The sequence below is a fragment of the Lepidothrix coronata genome, unplaced genomic scaffold (assembly GCF_001604755.1).
Source record: "Lepidothrix coronata isolate B3197 unplaced genomic scaffold, Lepidothrix_coronata-1.0 Scaffold230, whole genome shotgun sequence".
Taxonomy (NCBI): Eukaryota; Metazoa; Chordata; class Aves; order Passeriformes; family Pipridae; genus Lepidothrix; species Lepidothrix coronata.
The window spans coordinates 737-18795 of record NW_016690410.1 but is presented as its reverse complement, the minus strand read 5'-3'; the positions used below and the strand labels follow the sequence as shown (position 1 = coordinate 18795).

The 18059-nt window shown below is 39.8% G+C and overlaps 1 protein-coding gene across 1 annotated transcript; it reads left to right on the top strand.

Moving 5' to 3' along the window:
* Positions 1-660: 660 nt before the first annotated feature.
* PPP1CB (protein phosphatase 1 catalytic subunit beta) lies at positions 661-17581 on the top strand (the record flags this gene model as incomplete). Its single annotated transcript, XM_017834221.1, has 4 exons — positions 661-964; positions 13399-13530; positions 16851-17081; positions 17431-17581. Coding segments are annotated over exons 1-4 (566 nt in total), but the record flags the coding sequence as incomplete, so codon positions are not given.
* Positions 17582-18059: the final 478 nt, after the last annotated feature.

The window sequence follows — 18059 nt, the reverse complement described above, 5'->3', positions numbered from 1 at the left end:
TGAACTGATGGAAAAAATTCAAGTTCAAGCTCACAAAGATAAGTTTCTCCATCGACATCTATATTTAGGCATATAAAGAAGTGGTCTGTTTTTTTCTAGAACATCTGCACTTTGTTACTTTGTCAACGTGCATGTATTTGTGTGCTGTCCCAGCTCACAGTAAGTTTTCACCACCTCCATTTTAAAGCACTTCTCTGTCCAATCAAGGCAAGCATCTGTTGACAGAAGTATGTAAACACGTCTTTAGAGAGCTCATCTTAAAGAAAAAAAAAAAAGGTTCAGAAATCACCAAAAAAGTACTCTTAGCAGATCTAGCCGCGATGAAACACAGCGGTTACGAGTTTTTTCTGACAACTGCGCGAGAAAAGAGCACAACTCGTCACTCCGGTCATGACAGAATTTTTTTAATCAACTGCGAGATTTCACAGGTGCAGCCTTAGCACAGGAAGGGGTGACACGCAGCCTCCTCGGACTGGTTTCCCTGCCTTTTGCCCATAACCGAGGCTGCCAACGCCCCCGACCCCGGGGGTTCCCGGGACACCCGCGGGGACGGGGCACTGTGGGAAGGAGGGAAGGAGCGGTGGTTCCGCGCACGCGCCGCGCTCTCGGGCGGGCTCCGCGACGCCTGCGCGGTGGCGGAGCGCGGAGCGGCGGCGGCGGGCGAGGCGGCACATGCGCCCTGGCGGCTCCTGGGGCGGGGAGGAGGCGCGGGGAGGAGCGGCGGCACTTCCCCTGTTTTAGCTGCGAGACAGCGGGCGCAGGAGAAGCCGGGCGGCCGCCGGGGACCGCCGGAGGGGGGTGGGGGGAGTGCCACTGTCGCTGCGGCCGCCGCTCCCTGCTCCTCCTCCTCCTCCGCGGAGCGCCCTCCACCCCGCCCTCTCCCCGCCCGGGACCGAGTCTGGTGGCCACAAAATGGCGGACGGGGAGCTGAACGTGGACAGCCTCATCACCCGGCTGCTGGAAGGTGAGCGGGCCGCCGGGCAGCCCCTCCCGCCCGCCGCAGAGGGCACGGCCGCCGCCCCCTGGGACAAGCCGGGGCTGCTGGCGAGGTGTGGGGGGAGCGAGGGCAGCGCCCTGCCCGCCCCGCCGGGCCCGGGGTGGCGGCCGGGAGCGGGCTCGGCGCGTCCCGCCGGTGCCCCGAGCCCCGGCCGGGCCCCGCAGCCCCACGGAGGGAGGAGGTGCTGGTGTGCGCGGGGGGTGCAACCACCTTGTCGGGGTGAAGGGGCTGCCTTCCTATTTAAACGAAAAAAAAAATTATAAAAAAGCCTAATTTTCCGTCTTCACTTTTTTCACCTGGCTGCAGCTGCCTGGCTAAGGGGCGAGCTGGGGACCCACCTCTAGCCGAGCTGAGGGCGGCCTTTTCCCCCCCTCCCTCTGGTCGCGTTGGTAGTCGCAGTGCTCCGTGTGTAAAATTACGTCTGCGAGCAGCGCTAGGTGTGGAGTTGTGTGTACGTGAGTGTCGGCGGGAGCAGGGGGATTTAGTGCGCTGACATTCCTCAGCCTGCCTACGGGGCAGTCTCCAGAAGTGGCTCTCATGGGTGGCTGATAAAGGCTAGAAGCTCCTTTTGGATAAGCCGAGGAACTATTGCGAGCATTTTCTTTTTATTTAAGTTAATGTTCTGAATGTTAAGTCTTCTTGGGTCTCTTCTCCCATTAATCTTGCATTCCATATTCGACAAATACCTGGTATGCTGGAAATGAGAGTACTTGCATGGGTATGTTCTGTTCATTTATTTGGTTGCTGTACTCCTCAGAGAGTTGGATCACATTGCAGAAGGCTTATAGAAAGGAATTCATGGAGTATGTAGAGTTTTAGAAGTGAAACGAGTTTTGTAAGGCTGAAAGTTTTTTGTAACTACAAAGCAGAGTTTTTAGATCTTTGAGGCCATTTTAATACCTGCTATCTGTTCTTTTTTCAGTGTCAAAATTATGAACAGAAAAATCAGTATTTTAAAATACAAAAAGGCTTTGGGCAGTTGTATTTATGTTTGTGATTTAAGGCATGCAGTTTAGTATGAAGAAACAAGTATTATCAGTAGATCACTATTTCAGATAAAACTCCCTTTTTCTGGATGTTGAAACAGATTATTAAGTAGGTTGTTAAGACAGACCACAGAGTAACCTAGTAAGTGTTTACTCTGTACAGCAAATTTTCTTTTTGGACATCAAAATGCAAATATAATTGTGGTGGTGGATTTTTTTGAGAAATACTTTAAATAATATATTTGAAAGATACTTGTTGCTCATCAGTGTAGCTATTTAAATTTGGATTGCCTCAAGAGGAGGGGATTCTGCAGTGTTTTGGTATGCAACTTAGATTGTTCTGTTCCCTCCTAAATATTACTCTGCTTATCCTTCTTTCTTTTCACAAGGTCTTTTAAAATACGTGTTCCATGCCTTTTACATAAACCATAAATACTTGTGTTGCAACTTTGTAGCTTTTTGGGTTATGATTGGGTACCTTGTTTTGGAGCGACCTAACCTGTGCTTTTTGTCTTCTGTAGTACTTTAATCTTTGGGGATATGATGTGCAACTTCTGAACCAAGCCTTGTGTATAATTTTTCACCTGTTTCTCAGTCTGTTTTTCCCTCTGAGCAGAGGTTAGGAAGATTAAGGGAAATGCGTTTTCTCTCTGCTTGTCATCTACTAACAGAAGTACCTTGTACAACATCTTGTACCTGAAACGTAATAGAATCTTAAGGGTTTTATTTGAAAAAACACAAGATTAAAAGATTGCATTGTATATGCATTATCTTTCCTTCCATTTAACATCCTTTATTTATAGCACTGCTAGCTATAGTATTCTAAGCTGTGGTTCCAATAGTAATGTTTCACAATGAAGCTTTTTTGTGTGTGTGTACAATTGGCAGCTCACATTCTGGAGCTCATGCTGTTGCTTAGCTGACCTGTTCTGGTAAAGTGAGTATGAATCCTCCCCACGCTGGTTGCGCAGAAAAAATTCTGTTGACTCTTATCTGCAGTTAAATCGTTTAAAGCAAGTTTTTTGGCTCCATTGCTCCCTCTTCAACTTTGATTTAAAGGATAAGGAAATGTGGCTTTTGAGCTTTCAGTGTAAAGCACAGTGAAATAATAAAAAGACACTTTCATGAAATGTTGTCATGCAGTATATATTTAGTCCTTTTGGTTCCTTTAAGTGAAATGGATGGCTTTAAGTTTGAATAATAGTCTACAATTATCTCTCAGTAGGTGCTGCACAAATTTTTCAAGGGTAGCAAATACGTATCAAAATCTACAGCAAAAGGAAGCTTCCCTGCTGTCATTGGGATGCTGGGTGGTGACATCTGTTTCCAGGCTGTGATATTAACTGTCAGGAGTTCTTGCTCTTACTTTAATTAGGCTACTCTACCTGGTTTTATTGTTATTGGGTTTGGGTTATATGACATGTTAACTTACCTTTTAACTGGGTTTACCTACTTAGATTGTCTCACTTTCCACGTGTTCCACTGTGGGCTTTTTCTGTTTTTTTCTGAGATACCGATATGACGTGGCCTATAGCCGGGCTGTTGGGAGGATTCATCAAGAACATCTTCCCAGTCCTCGGCGAGCGTGCACGCCTGCTTATCTTGAATGTATGCTTATTCTGGAGATCTTCTGAGTGCTGAAAGCCAGATTGATTAACTCTTGAGTTAAACTGGAGATAGTTTTCATAAAGACTCAACTGAACCATGGTGTAATGCATGTCGATAGTCTTCCAGGATATTAGCTTTTAATTTCCATGTTCTTTTGCATATACTAAGTTCTTATCCTCTACTTATTGGTCAAGTGGTGAATTTAGGAATGGTAAGAGTTCATTTTGAATTAACTCTCTCTTGAAATGTGTCTAGTACTTTGTCACTAATTAGTGATACCTTATAAATAACTTCTGTTTGAAGGAAAGTAAAACTAAAGTGTATGCTGTAGGCATAAAGTCTGAACATAGCAAGGCTTTCTCTTACTTGTTTGACCTCTACCAGGTACCTTCTGTCATTCCTGTTTCTTTACTAGAAGAGTGAGGCAGATGCTGGTGCTCTTACACATGTACCTCGCTGTCTTGGAGCTACTTCGAGTTTTATTGTGGGATTTCTTACAGGAGTGAATCTGCAAAGATTTGCAGGTCATATAAAGACAAAATTCCATGGCTTTGCTAAAATCCTTTTGTACTGGTATGTGACCATGAAAGTGAGTAATCCAAATCCTTCTTGCCCTGGTAGTCAGAATCTTGGGTCAGGCTTAGCTATGTTATAGGACACAAAGATGATAGCCTTATTTTTGCTTCAGTGTGTGTGCTTTTGGCATGTTTTTATTTTTTTTTCTTCCTACCTTCCCAGCTATGCCATCTGGTGGATAGATTTTTCCCAGCCCATTCTAGCTGTGGACAACACAGGAGTATGCGCACACACACGAGGCTGCCATGAGTACAGCAGATGTGGAGCACAGAATCATGGAATGGTTTGGGTTGGAAGGAACCATTAAAGGTCACATAGTCTAACCTCTCTTCAGTGAGCAGGGTCATCTTCAACTAGATCAGGTTGCTCAGAGCCCTGTCCACTTGACCTTGAATATTTCCAGGGATGGGGCATCCACCACCTCTTTGGGGAACCTGTTCTGGTGTATCACCACTGTCATTTTAAAAAATTTCATCATCATATCTAGTCTGAATCTACCTTTTTTTAGTTTAAAACTGTTATTCCTTTTCCTATTGCAACAGGCCTTACTAAAAAGTCTGTCCCCATCTGCCTTTATAAGCCCCCTTTAAGCACTGGAAGGCAGCAGTAGTGTCTCCCCGAAGCATTCTTTTTTCCAGCGTGAACAGAGTTTTTCTGCTTTCAGCATAGTTTTTCTTCCTAGTCCCTGCAGCTGCTTCTTGTGTTTTGCCTCATCTTGGAACACCATGTATCCCTATGGAGGAAATGCCCTGATATTTGCAACAATGCTGAGCTGAGTGGGTACGTCAGTCTTACATTTAAGCCAGATTCTAAGCCAATTTAAGCTTTGGCGATGTGTGGAAAAAGTTCCCTCAATATCAAAGCAAGGAGACTGGAGTAGGGTAACCTTACTAGTAGAAAGTGCTGTGCTAGGTGTTAAGTAAGACTGCCATATTACTGTCCAGGTGTTGGGCTTCCTGTTTCTGTGCAGTCTCTTAAAATTTTTGGATATAAGGCAACCCAACTGGACTGGATTTCTGCTCTTTTAAATGTATAGGTGTCTTGGTGAATACTAAGAAGTTTACTGTATGGCAGAGAGCATGTACTTGGGGAAACACAGACATATAGTAACCTTAAATACAAGATGGCTTTCTGGGGTTTGGGTTCATGTATATTGCTGTACAAAAAAATTTGCCTTGTCTAGGGAAGACTCCTTGCTTGCCTAAATTGGCTAACCTATTTAAAATTAACAATGTAAATTAATTTGATGGAGCTTAATGTGGATCTTCTCTAAAACAAAATTATATTTGCTGAGGCTGAGGGCTACTGGTTCTGATGGTACCAATCCACCAAGAAAGCTGGGAAATAGTTATCCAAGAAGATAAGTGTCAGGCTACCAGTAATTGTGGAGAATGGTTACTGCTTCCATGTTCAGCTCAAAGTTGTTGTTGTTGTTTTTCTGATTGCTGCCTTAAAGCTGGTTGTGTATTGTTCTTGCTTTGTTGTGTGATGTGTTCTAAGAAAGCTACAAGCTTCATTTTCTTCTGATTTCAAAGATCTTACAGGTTGACTTAAAGATAGAAATTTCAATATTACTTGATTTTTCAAATGAAAGTTGGATTTTAAATGCTTATGAAATAATTGGAATTTTCTTTATTAGTTTTAAATGGTATAGAGCTACTGGTCTAATGTATTATGGTCAATAACATAATTCTTGTTTGGTTGGTGTCTTAACTAATTAACATATCCAGCCAGCCGGGTGGTATTAGGATATGGTAGTAGTGCCTGCAGTTCCAGGCTCTGTAACTGATGCTGAAAAAGAGAGGCCGTTGTAGAGAAGAAAAATAGACCTTAATGATCTGTTGCAAAACAGTACAAACAAACCATGGAAGTGAATCTTGAATAAACAGGAGTTGTTACCTGGTTTGGTGTGAAATCACTGGATAATCTGCTATTAGAAAAATAAGCAAGGAGAACTCTAAAAGGAGTTTTTTTCCAAAGATCAAATGATTTTTTTTGTCTTTAAAAAGAGGAAAAAAAATAGGCAGTTTTTATATGTTTCTAGGAGGGTAGGTATTGTATTAACCAGGGAGAAGGGATGGAAGACCGAAGTTTGTTTCTGGGTTTGTATGGCAGGGCAGATATCAGCCAGTTCATCTTTAGCTTTATAACTGTGTGACAAATGAAATGGTTGAAAAAATTGCACTGAAGGCCAAGAGCTCGGCATCAGGTAGCGTGTGCTGGTGTTCCTTTGTTCTGACTGTCTATTTGGCCACTTGAAGGTTACATGATTCAGTAACTGTTTCATTTAGATACTCTGTGGCACAGGCTTTGCTTGAGTCGTTCAGTGTCTTGCTCATAATACAGCCAAATCATGGTATAAAAGGAGAAAAATGCTGTTCTTATTTAATGTAGATAAGAGGATTTTTAATACTTAAATAATAATACTGTTAAATACTCATTAGTTACCACTAAATGTAGGTCTGTAACTTTTTAAGAAGTAAAACCCCGCCACGGTCTGTGGTCTAGCAGTGTGAAGGCAAGCATACTATATTTGGCTATTACTCAGTAAGGTCAGATGCTGTACTTGGTGAAGGGGAGTGTGTAGGGGAATCCACTCTTAACTGCAGCCTGAGGCACTTCTAATGCGACCTGTATCTAGTTCCTAACTTGAACATTGAAATTAACCTGTTTACTGCCTTCTCTTCCTGTTGTGATTTGTCTTAGTACATCCGCTAGGTTGTCTTAGTGTCACAGTACCATCTTTCCTGTGTCGTGTTGGGTTTTTTTAATACCAAGCTCAATACAAAACTTTTGTGTGTATATCCCACATTAGTTAAGTACCTGAGACACTGATGTGGAGAGGTCATGTTAAACCCAGCTTTTTGTATTATAACTTCAGTAACTTCTCTCCTTGGTACTTCTTAGGAGTTACTTCATAACTTTGTAATTTGCTTTTGCCTTCCTTGAGTTTTAGGAATTTTTTTTAGCACTGCTGTAGAGGAAAAGAAAGTCAGCTTTTGAGAAATAAGCTGAAATTTTTTGTTTCATGGAATTTTTATGCTAGGTTAATCTTCCAAGTAGACTAGAACAGGAATTGTTACTGGTCTGTATATACAGCATGATGAGAAGCTTCTACCTTTACTCTGCTGGTTGCTTGAGTTTTAGCTTCAGGTGTAATTAAGCAACCAGTAAATATAGAACAATAACAGACATTAGAGTTATACGTTTTGTTTACGGAATGGAGTAATTCGTGTGATCTTGTCCTTGAACCTTGAATTCAGCAATTCTTGGAACCGTGTATGATACAGAATGACTGAGACATCAGTTACTTTATAGAACTCGGTATAAAGAAGCAAGTGGTCCCTAAAAGTTGGTGTAGGTAGACGTGCATGTTTTCCTGGGCTTATTTGAATATCCCCTGAAGCAGGTTTATGGACTAGTTTCTAAAAAAGCTCCTCCTCCACAAGCATTGATTCCACTGGATAGCGTATGTATTAAGAACATAAATTCAAGTTTGGGTAAAAGAACACCACTTCCTTGTTTGGGTTTTTTTCCTGGTTGAAAATTAAAGGTTTGAGCAGTCTGTTACTCTGCAGTGGATTTGTGTTTGATGGTAGTAAGTCCTGCTAAAATGAGTCTGCAAGCAATCACTGTCCTTCAGCAAAATACTTAATATCAAGGGCATCCAGTGAAGAAATTTTATAAAGATTTTAAGGTTACTTGGATATAAAAGCACAGTTCTTCAGGAAAAAACTCCTTGGGAGACTGATTCTTCTATTTTTAGTGGGAAGTTTGGGTGAGGTACCCTTGGGAAGGTACAGGTCTTTGCTGTGTACACCGTGCGGAAGAGCTGTACGCTCAGCAATATGTTCTTGCTGAATTGAGCAAAGCTCTAGCAGAGGTTCATTTATATTATTGTTGTCCCCCAGTGTAACACATGGATGAAAGCCATTCTAAGCTTAGTTCTGTTACAGCAGTTCTGAAACTTTGAAAACTTATGTTGCTGGCTTAACTCTGTTTTGCTGCAAGATAGGGAGTCGTCTTCTGGATGGCAGCTGCACAAGTTAAATAACAGAAAATACTTTGAGGGAGTAGAAATTCTGCTTTCCAAAATGAAAGATGCATTTAAAATCCAATGTAGGATTCCTGACTTAAGCTCATGAAAATATGTAACTTGGATTTAAAAAATACTGAGAGCAGATAACTTCGGAACGTATTTCCAGAATCAGTGTAAGGATTGTTGGGGTTTTTTTCCACGTCGTAGGTGACACCACCTTTGGCTTTCAAATCCGTTCTGCTCCTGCTTGTGACAGGCTGTTCAGGATTCACCAAATACTCCGAAATACTCTGAAGTACAAAAAATAAATAGTTAAATGTAGTAGTGTTTAATCACCAGTGATTAAACATCCCACAGAGTGTGGGGGGAGTGTAAGCTTGTAGGAATTGCTTATGTGCAATTTGTAAAATTGCATGCTTGCAGTCTCATGTTGTAGTTTTGGAATTTTTTTAGATATACTCTGGCAAAATAGATCTGTAAAGCCATAATTTCAGAAATAAGCTTGGCTGGAGCTACTGTGAAAAGAAGCAGAAACAGCTGCTTATTCTTTCACTAGTCCTAGCCCAAGCTCACAGAGGATGCATTCTTCGGCTTGGGGAACTATTTAGAATATGTTTTTGATTTGTTTTATCTTTGTACTAGAAAGAAAATACCAGTTTGCTGACACAGTTTACTGTGTGGCCACATAAATGCATATGTCTGCAAAAAAAGAGTGTAGGGAAAAGAGTGCTTCTTAGCAGTAATGCTGACCTAATTTTTTATGAGGCTTGGGTAAAGTCTGTTTAATGTTATGATAAAACCATGAGTGTTAAGTCCAGTAAACAAGACATGTGTGATGTTGGAGAACAACACTATGTAAATGCTTAGGACAGCTGTGCATACCACAGCTGACTTAGTAATTGAAGAAACTTGTATTAGTGATGCCACAAAATGAGCAGCTTAGTTGCTTGGAGAGGCACACCAGAAGCAGTGTGACAGAAGAGGTTAAATGTATTTTCTCCATTTCATGAAAGACTGTGGCAAAAAGGGATGCACACAGAACTTCCAACAGCCAATTCTTGACACACTTTCCTTAGTGTTACTTATTTTCTTCCTTTCCACTATTGCCCTGTGCTGTCCGCTACTCTCTGGCATGAGCTTGGAGGGAATAAAAAAAAATGATTATTCTGACCTGCCACTGTGCAACTCATGTCCTAGATTACTAGTTACCATTAGTAAACTTGTTCAAGTTGCTTATCCAAGATTGTGTAGATGCAGAGACCATTTTAATATCGATTAGAGCAGCTTATGGATTACTATCAGCTCTGTCGTGCTTCTCAGTGTACCACATATATATTTGCTTTTATTTCTCCTTATTCCCTGCTACATCACTCTGCTTGAAACTCCTTGCAGCAAAGGCTTGTTCTGTTAAAGCACTATGCACGTATGATTGTGTACAACAGGAATTGCTGTCCCTACCGGAAGGCTAATTTATGTAAATCAAAGATTGTTTACAGCATCTGCATTTTAGATTAAAGAGAATTAATTTACCTCTAATGTCAAGACGCTGTTTCTGCTCTGGGTAAATGACAGCCATTAAAAATGATGGTTTTCCCAATACTGTTAAAGGCTTTTTGTGAGCTAAAGATTTTGCAATGCATGAAGCTATGACTTGCATGTTTTAACAGTGGTTAGCTATAGTAATTCATAAATGAGTCTGGAAAAATCACGCTCTTGATCTCATTCTTATAACCTCCTCTTCAATCTGTTCTTGAGGATTTGGCTTTTGAAAAACTAAATGCGGTGTTGTTTACAATCCGTATGGGGCTCAGCTGAGTCAAAAGAACTTGAACAAAATTCTAGTTGTAAGCTGGTGAAATAAGTGCTTAGTCTTGCTTGTGTACTTGTACTACAGCTGTGGCACATCTGTTCCGGATGACTACTTGGCAAACCTTTCAGTGCCTTTGTGAATCCAGTGAAGTGCTGAGGCTTTCAGGATGGGTCACAATAGCTTCTCATTTTCAATATGTACTATTCTTATTGATGATCAGGGAACTGTGGGAGGAAACTGCTTTTCTCTTAACTCTATTACTGATGATTATTCCTCATGAAACCCTAGGCGTTGTACTACTTCAAATGTAACTGAACTTATGTGTTTACTACGTGGAGCTGTGGACTGTTGGCATGGAGGGTGGAGGGTACATTTGCAAAGGTGCAATGGCTCAGATACGCACCCTTCCCAGGGGCTGGAAGTGATTGCAATCATGAGGTGTGTGTGTTCTCCTCATCTGAGAGTGATATACTTGCCATAGTTGTAGAAATGTCCTACCTGGGAAATCTGCAGTGTGGTAATAAGTTACTGCCTGGGTTCTCTGTTAAGAACTTGGAGCATTTAGAGCTTTACTTGAAAAAGTAAAGAACTAATATCAAGGCACTGGCTCTGGCTGGTTAACTATGAAGTCAGAAGCTGTATGTTCACCACGTCTTCTCATGCAAGAATCCAGCAACACTTAAAGCATCAATCTTATAAAGCAAATGTTCCAAGTTTAAACCTCCATGTGAGTTTCAAAAGGAGTTAAAGGCTAGTGTTTTAAGAAATATTGTTTGGATCCAAGTTATTTTGAGTGTTATGGGTGCCCTCCTTGAACTGGTGTCTCAGTTTTGGCCTCTACTTGGTCTGGGGCTGCTTCTCATAACACGAATGTTGCATGTGGTGGACTTTCCTGGGTTTGAGTTCCAAAACTAGAGTGTATGTATTAAGTGCAGTTAAGCCATTTCTTGGGTTTGCTCTCTGTGAAATGGCTTAACTCTGGTATTGCAAAACACTATGAAAGTAGGTAAATACAGAGGGGAATTTCATTGCTAAGCAAAACAGGTTAAAAGAATGCACAGTTTTTAGTGGGAGAGTGGCACTGGAGATATGGTTGTGCTTCATGGAGCATTGGTGTGACTTTATTACAAGCTATGGATTTAAAATACATAAATTGTTTAAATAAAATTATAGCCATTGTAATATGAAGACTGGTTGTGTGGGTGGAAGCTTTCTTTCGTATAATCACAGCTTATTGTGCCCATCAGAAGGAGTTCTTGGTCTCTGAAAGGCATCATTATATAATCTATTGGAATGCAAGCATTTGAAACTGAGATTATTAGAGCATCTTGGTACCTCACAAGTTGGATAGTCCTGTGCAAAGCTGTGAAGCCTGAGATTTATTTTTTTTTCTTTAATAACAGGGCTGAAGATATATCTGTAAGAACATCACTTAGATGTTTGTGATGGGATGAAATGGAAGCCCGCAGGCTTATATTGTTTGCTAGTCACCTTGATTGTGTCTAATGTCTGCCTTTGTATTCTTCTAGTATGTAAGCCAACTGTCTTAATGCCTGAAGAATAACAACACAAAAAGTGTTCCTAAAAAGCTGTTTGCTTTCTCAAGTATAGTTGAAATCTTAATTAGCAAAAGGAATGTGACTTACCATATGGTAAGTATCACCTGGTACTGATTCAGAGCTTCACTGAAAGAAGTCCTGTATGCAGCAGCCTTTTTCTCGAGGCATTCTAATGAGCTAAGTAATTCCAATGTATCCTCAGCTGCAGATTGGCTGTCCCTCTTGCTGTTTTGGCTCTCAAACTGGCTGTCCCAGGATCTATCAAGAGATAGTTTCCTATCTCTTCCCTGTTTTTGAAAACCACTTTTAAGTTCTGCCTTCTCATGTATTCCTATGATTGCTTCCTAACCTCAGTTTAACAAGTGTCTGGTGTTTATTAAAAAGATATTCATAGCACAGTGTTGGAATGGTCAGATATGCAGTTACACTGGGACAAATATGCAGTGATAACCAGAGCAGAGCTTTTTGAGCTTAACACTTTGGACTGTAGTACTAGGTGACATAGGACAAACTGTTATCCCTCACATCCTTTTTGCCCCATTGCACAGTGTAGTTAATACTAGATGTAATGATACTGATCTTCTTTATAAAGTAGGTTTTCTAGGAAATAAGCAGAAATAAAAGGAAAGGGAACTTATATTAATTAATTTTTAAAAAATTGCAAGCTTTCTCTTCTGTTTTGGAGGGGGGAAGCAGGTGACCTAGGAAGTACGAAGAACTAGTTTCTGCTCTTCTGTTCACAAATCTTATTAAACTTAGTGAAGTTGCAGCTAAAAGTTTACAAAGTAGTCTGTTACAATGTTTGAATTTGAAAGCATTTGGATTTGAGCTGCTAAAGTTTCATACCACCTTCCCTTGTAGGTACTGCTGTGATTCAGTGCTAAACATTGCTTTCATCTGAAACAGATGGCAGGACAGGATGTTCGCCTGTTGTACACACTGATACATTCTGGCTTATTAGTTTGAACTCTGAAGTTTGGTTTATGCTGAGATGCAAGACTGAACTGGATGAGCCAAAGTGCAGACACATTTGTTCTATTTTGCTGCCTCATTAAAGACACATTAAAGCCTCTGACAGAGGAATCATGCAGATATTTGTAGAAAGAAGCAGCTGCAGATAAACTTGCCAGAGGATGTTGGTTGGAGTGCAATGACATGCAAATGCTTTTGAAAACTTAGTGCTAAATATAGGTCTGAGTACCTGACTTACAGGTTTCGTGAATTCAATTTCATTCTAATTAGAATATCCTTGGCTGTAAAGGTTTCAGTAACTTAAAAGCCATTATATATGATTGAAAATTTCATCAAACTATCATAGTTTTTTGTGTGATGTTTCTAATATGGCAGTTTCAGCTGCCAAAAATGTAAGAAAACGTGCCTATGGTTTTTCTGTGGTATTTACTAGCCATGTTGAATGTAACAATCCTGAAGAAATTTATTTTGTGCTAATATGGAAGTGTTTCCAGGTTTGGGATTCCCAGGTTTTTTTTTTTCTATGGTGAATACTCTAGCATAATGGGATTGTTAAATTAAAAACTTTCTGAAGTTGCTGTTTATTCAAATATGGACAAAACGAAGAATTAAATTGTTTTCTTCTGAGAACCTGATTTAACAGGAAGGCATACAGACTTTAAAGCACAGAATACCACACTGTCGGAGATTAATTTTAGAATTCATTGGACTACATACTTCCAGGGCATTTGGTAAATATGTGGAATGTGCTGCTCGCTTTTTGTCAAATATAGGTTTCAAATACAGATCGTTTGGACTTTGCTGTATATCTGTGTGATAGTGACCTTCAAATGTTAAATATCTCATTTCAGTACGAGGATGTCGTCCTGGGAAGATCGTTCAGATGACAGAAGCAGAAGTTCGGGGCTTGTGCATAAAATCACGAGAAATATTTCTTAGCCAGCCTATTCTCTTGGAGCTAGAGGCACCTCTGAAAATTTGTGGTATGTAAAATTGATATGTGTTTTATGTAGGTGTTTTAATCTAGTTGTGTGCTAGGTGGGTTGGAAGAATACTGAGATGGGCAAGTGAGCATGAGTTGGCATTGGAGTGAGGTCTTCAAAATCCTAAATGTAATTTTCAATTTAGATTGGATTAAGTGAAGAAAAAGCAGCTAGCTGTTGGTAGATTGCTGATGCTCCTGGTACTATTTGAGAGCAAGTTCCCTTGGTGAAAAGGGCTGATTGTACCCTCATCTAGGGTAAATTTTGCAACCTGTCCCTTGCTTGCACAGAGCTGCTACTCTTTAGATCACTATTTCAGAAAGAAGTTAGCTGCTTTTTAAAAAAACACATGCATGTTTTAGTTGCTCACTTCAAAGCATAAGCAAAAGAAAGACCTTGTGAAATGGAACACTTGAAAAACAGAAAGCATTGGTAATCTTTCAACTGAGAAAGTAAAATGCAGACTGTTTAATTAGGCTTAGTTGCCATGTAACAAATTCCTTGAGCTTTACAACAAGTTTTGACAAACATCATTATTACTGTGAAACACGAATAAAACTGAAATGTGTGTGTTCTTTACCTCTCTAAGCCTGTATAAGATGCTAGACTTCTTCCAAAGTACACTGTTGTTAATAGGTATGTGAGCTTGTAAAAAAAATTAACTGAAGTATTGTAAATACTGGATTCTAATCACCCTTCAACTTATTTATTAACAATAGGCATTGTCTTGAAATGCATAAAATTCCTTGAGTTAGGCTTGCTAAAGTGTCATAGTATTCAAGTGGAAGCAGTCTCTGACTTTGTTATTACTTGCATGCTCAAAAGATACATTAGTCTTCCTGGCAGAGCTAATGTAGCAGTGTTTCTTACATTGAGAGGATGTTACCAATTTAAAAAACACCCGACAAAACAGCCAAACCCACAGACAAACCACTAAGGGCAAAGTCATTTTTAAATGACTAATTGCTTGGTAGGGTGGGGAGGAAAAAACCAGACTAGCTTTCCTACTGACATAAAGTTGAAGGTAAATCCAGCTTTATCACACTGTGTTCACTTTAGTCTTTTCAGCGTGGTACAGTCTCATCGTATTCCGAGATAAAGAAAACGCAGCAGCTCAGGTAGATTGAGCATAAGTCAAGGTCTGCAAAGAATAATTAGCCTACTTCAAAGATAGTTTTTTCTCGTTTGCTTAAATTGAGACAGTTGAAAGCACGGTTAGATGAACAGTAATAGGGTGGCTAATGCACAGTTAACTAAGGCATTTGTTATTTTTAAATCTGATTCCAAACACAGTGAAAGCACCAGGAAGTGTCAGGTGCATCTGAATTTAAGATTAGAGCAATTGTCAAAGATGCATTTAGATAAAAGTGAAAGGAAGATGATCACTTTCACCAAAAGCAAAATATGCAGCTGGTACAGCTTTGAACTATTATTTTAGTGTGCTCAGGCAATGCCTGAGGAACCATTATAGGATTGTCTTGTCTTACAGTCAAGTCAGTTCAAAATCAGCTCTTACATCTTGAATGGCTGTTTTATAATGTAAGATGAAAGAAACTCTTATGTAAATGTCCATTTTAAAATAGATGTGGCTTTTACTCTTTAAGGCTTTGTATCTGGTAGACTTCAATTCAACTTGTGCTCATATTAAGCTGTATTTTAAAATGCTGAATACCTTGAATGGAATAGTAAATGCTTTGGTCCCTCTACAAAATTGTTTCTATAAAATGTTCTTTTACCCACTAAGTGCATTGCTTCCTCATGTGTGGGCTCGTATGTAACCGAAAATCGTTCAAGATTATGAGCACAGTAATAATATTTTCTCAGTATGCTTACTTGGTAGGTAATTCTGTTAGTGTTGAAGTCTGGGGAATAAATTGCTAATGTGATTCTGGAGTACTACACTCAACATAGAAATCACTTTTTGGGGAGTCTGTTTTCTTTGGATTGTGACCTGGAGACTTCTAAATATTACTTAAAATAGGAATCATTCTTGTTGCAACATACACAAAAAAGATTGTAGCCAGTGAAACTTCAGGTTGTGTCTGGAGTTGGGTAGTGGATAATAGTCATGTTTATTAGATGAAAATTGGAAGGTTATTCTTCTCCCTGAGTGAGAAATAGTTATGGAAGAATGCTGCCTGAAGAAGGAAATATTGCATTTCTCATGGAAAGTGTAAAGAGGAATGTAATATAACATATATTCTTGCCACTGTATGCTTTAAGAATTGAACTGGAGAGCATACAGGTTTGGGAACCTTTTTTAAGATGGAGAAAGTTGTGTGGGGTTTTTTTTCCTCTTTTGAGGCCATAGTAGCTAGTGCTCTACTAGAGAATAACTGTGCTGAGCAAAGTCAGTATTTTGCCACTGAACAAGCAGCAAAAGTGAAAATGCATTTATGTAATGCTTTGTGTATGGGACCAGGAGGTACTAAGTTTAAATAGCATACAGCTTGCACTGAAGGCTTTTTGCATATCTTTTCTGCATTCAGTCACTCTGGTGATGAGTTCTGTCAGCTGGAGTACAGTGCATGTGTTCTACAAGTTACTGTAGAGCAGCTTTGGTATCTTCAACCGTATGGACAACTCACAGATAGTTGGCTTTGACTAGTATGTGGTGATGTAATTGCTGCACGGAGCTGTTCCATGGAAAACCTACTTAATTTTAAAGCTGGCAGTGTGATGAGTAACATGACAGTTATTTTTCCGAAGAACAACCTGCAGGGTTGAATATCTTGTAAGAAATATCAGTCTTTGAGTCTTTGTATTGTTTTTACGTGAATAATTCCATCAAAGGAGGAGTTAGTCTAAATGCTGGGGGGTAGGAATCTTAGTACAGGGAGCTGACCTTTAAAGTAAGTTCTCTTTGCCAACACAATGTTCAGTTTCTCTCCAGTCTGTTTGAATTCTTGACTGTTCTGTTTTTGCAGTAAATAATGTGACTTTTTCTTAATACATTTGCTTCCTGGTTGTATACCTGTTTAATTAGAGGTTGTCTTTCTGACCTTGTTGTAATTTGAACAAATTAAAGGTTGGTCGGAAAGCTTATGCTTAATTGTTTGAACTTCTGTAGCTTTTAGTTTTCGTATTGGATTCATACCTGACATAGCAGTTCTGCAGATAGTATGAGCTATTTATATTTAGTGAGTACTTCAGTTTTTAATATTAGCATAGTTCTTACTTTTCTGATTAATATTGCCAGTTTTAAAAGGCAATATTAATGCCTTTTTTGAAATCAATGAATAGAAAATAATTGGCTTAAGTTCTTGACTTGTGTAGTCTTTGTTGTTGCACTAATCCTTGGTAAACATTTCTTTATTCAGGTGATATTCATGGTCAGTATACAGACTTACTTCGATTATTTGAATATGGAGGATTCCCACCAGAAGCTAATTATCTTTTCCTTGGAGATTACGTAGACAGAGGCAAACAGTCTCTGGAAACAATTTGCCTATTACTGGCATATAAAATCAAGTATCCAGAAAACTTCTTTCTCCTCAGAGGAAATCACGAGTGTGCTAGCATCAATCGGATCTATGGATTTTATGATGAATGTAAGCAAAACCCATTACTTTTGAAAGATTGTAACAGACTAATATTGTGTTTTGAAGATGTTTCTAGTACTGACTCTCATGCTGCGAGGGTTTCAACATTCTGTGAAGTGCTTTGAAACTTTCTAAAAATACATTTCGAACCAAGGTTAAAGTCACTCAAGAGCATTACTGTTTTGTCTTCTGCTGTCCTTGAAATGCTGTTGTAAGAGATTGAGACTTAACTATGCTAACAGAAATAAAGCCCTGTGAAGACAGTTTGCTAACATTTTTGGTCAGGTTGTGATATGTATTACTGGTTGGCTTGAAAAAACCAGCCTTCTCTTCCTAATGCCACACACTGTTCTCGCAGGCAAGCGGAGGTTTAACATCAAGCTGTGGAAGACCTTCACAGACTGTTTTAACTGTCTGCCTATTGCAGCCATTGTGGATGAGAAGATCTTCTGTTGTCATGGAGGTAAGCTGATGGCTGCTTTTAAAACTGTGTCTACACTGATCCTTGGGTTAATGCTATACCAAATGGGGTGTGGATGAGCATACCTGATATTCAGCTGGAGATGTTTAACCTTGTATTGTCTGTAAAGGTCACTTTTATGCCTTGAGCTTTCCTTTGCACTTGGCAGTAGACAGATGTCATTCTTACCTGATATTCATGGCCCTCTCATGCCTGAGGGAGAAGTGCCTCTGTAAATATTCCCTCAGTGTATCCCTCTCTGAAAAATACTGAATGCTAGAATTATTGCCTAATTTGCCACATGACTTTTTGCTGTTACTATTAGCCTTAGCTATTGTTAGCATCCTTAGCAGTGAGGAATAACTTTCACAAGCAAAGAGAGCTCTATAGTCTTGATGTCTTTAGCTGTTTTCATAACATGTTGGTGGAAGGGACTTCTAAGGTTACACAGTCAAGCCTGGGGCTTCAAGCAAGACATTTGTTAACATTGGAGCAGGTCAGCCATGGCTTGCATGGACTCCAAAAAG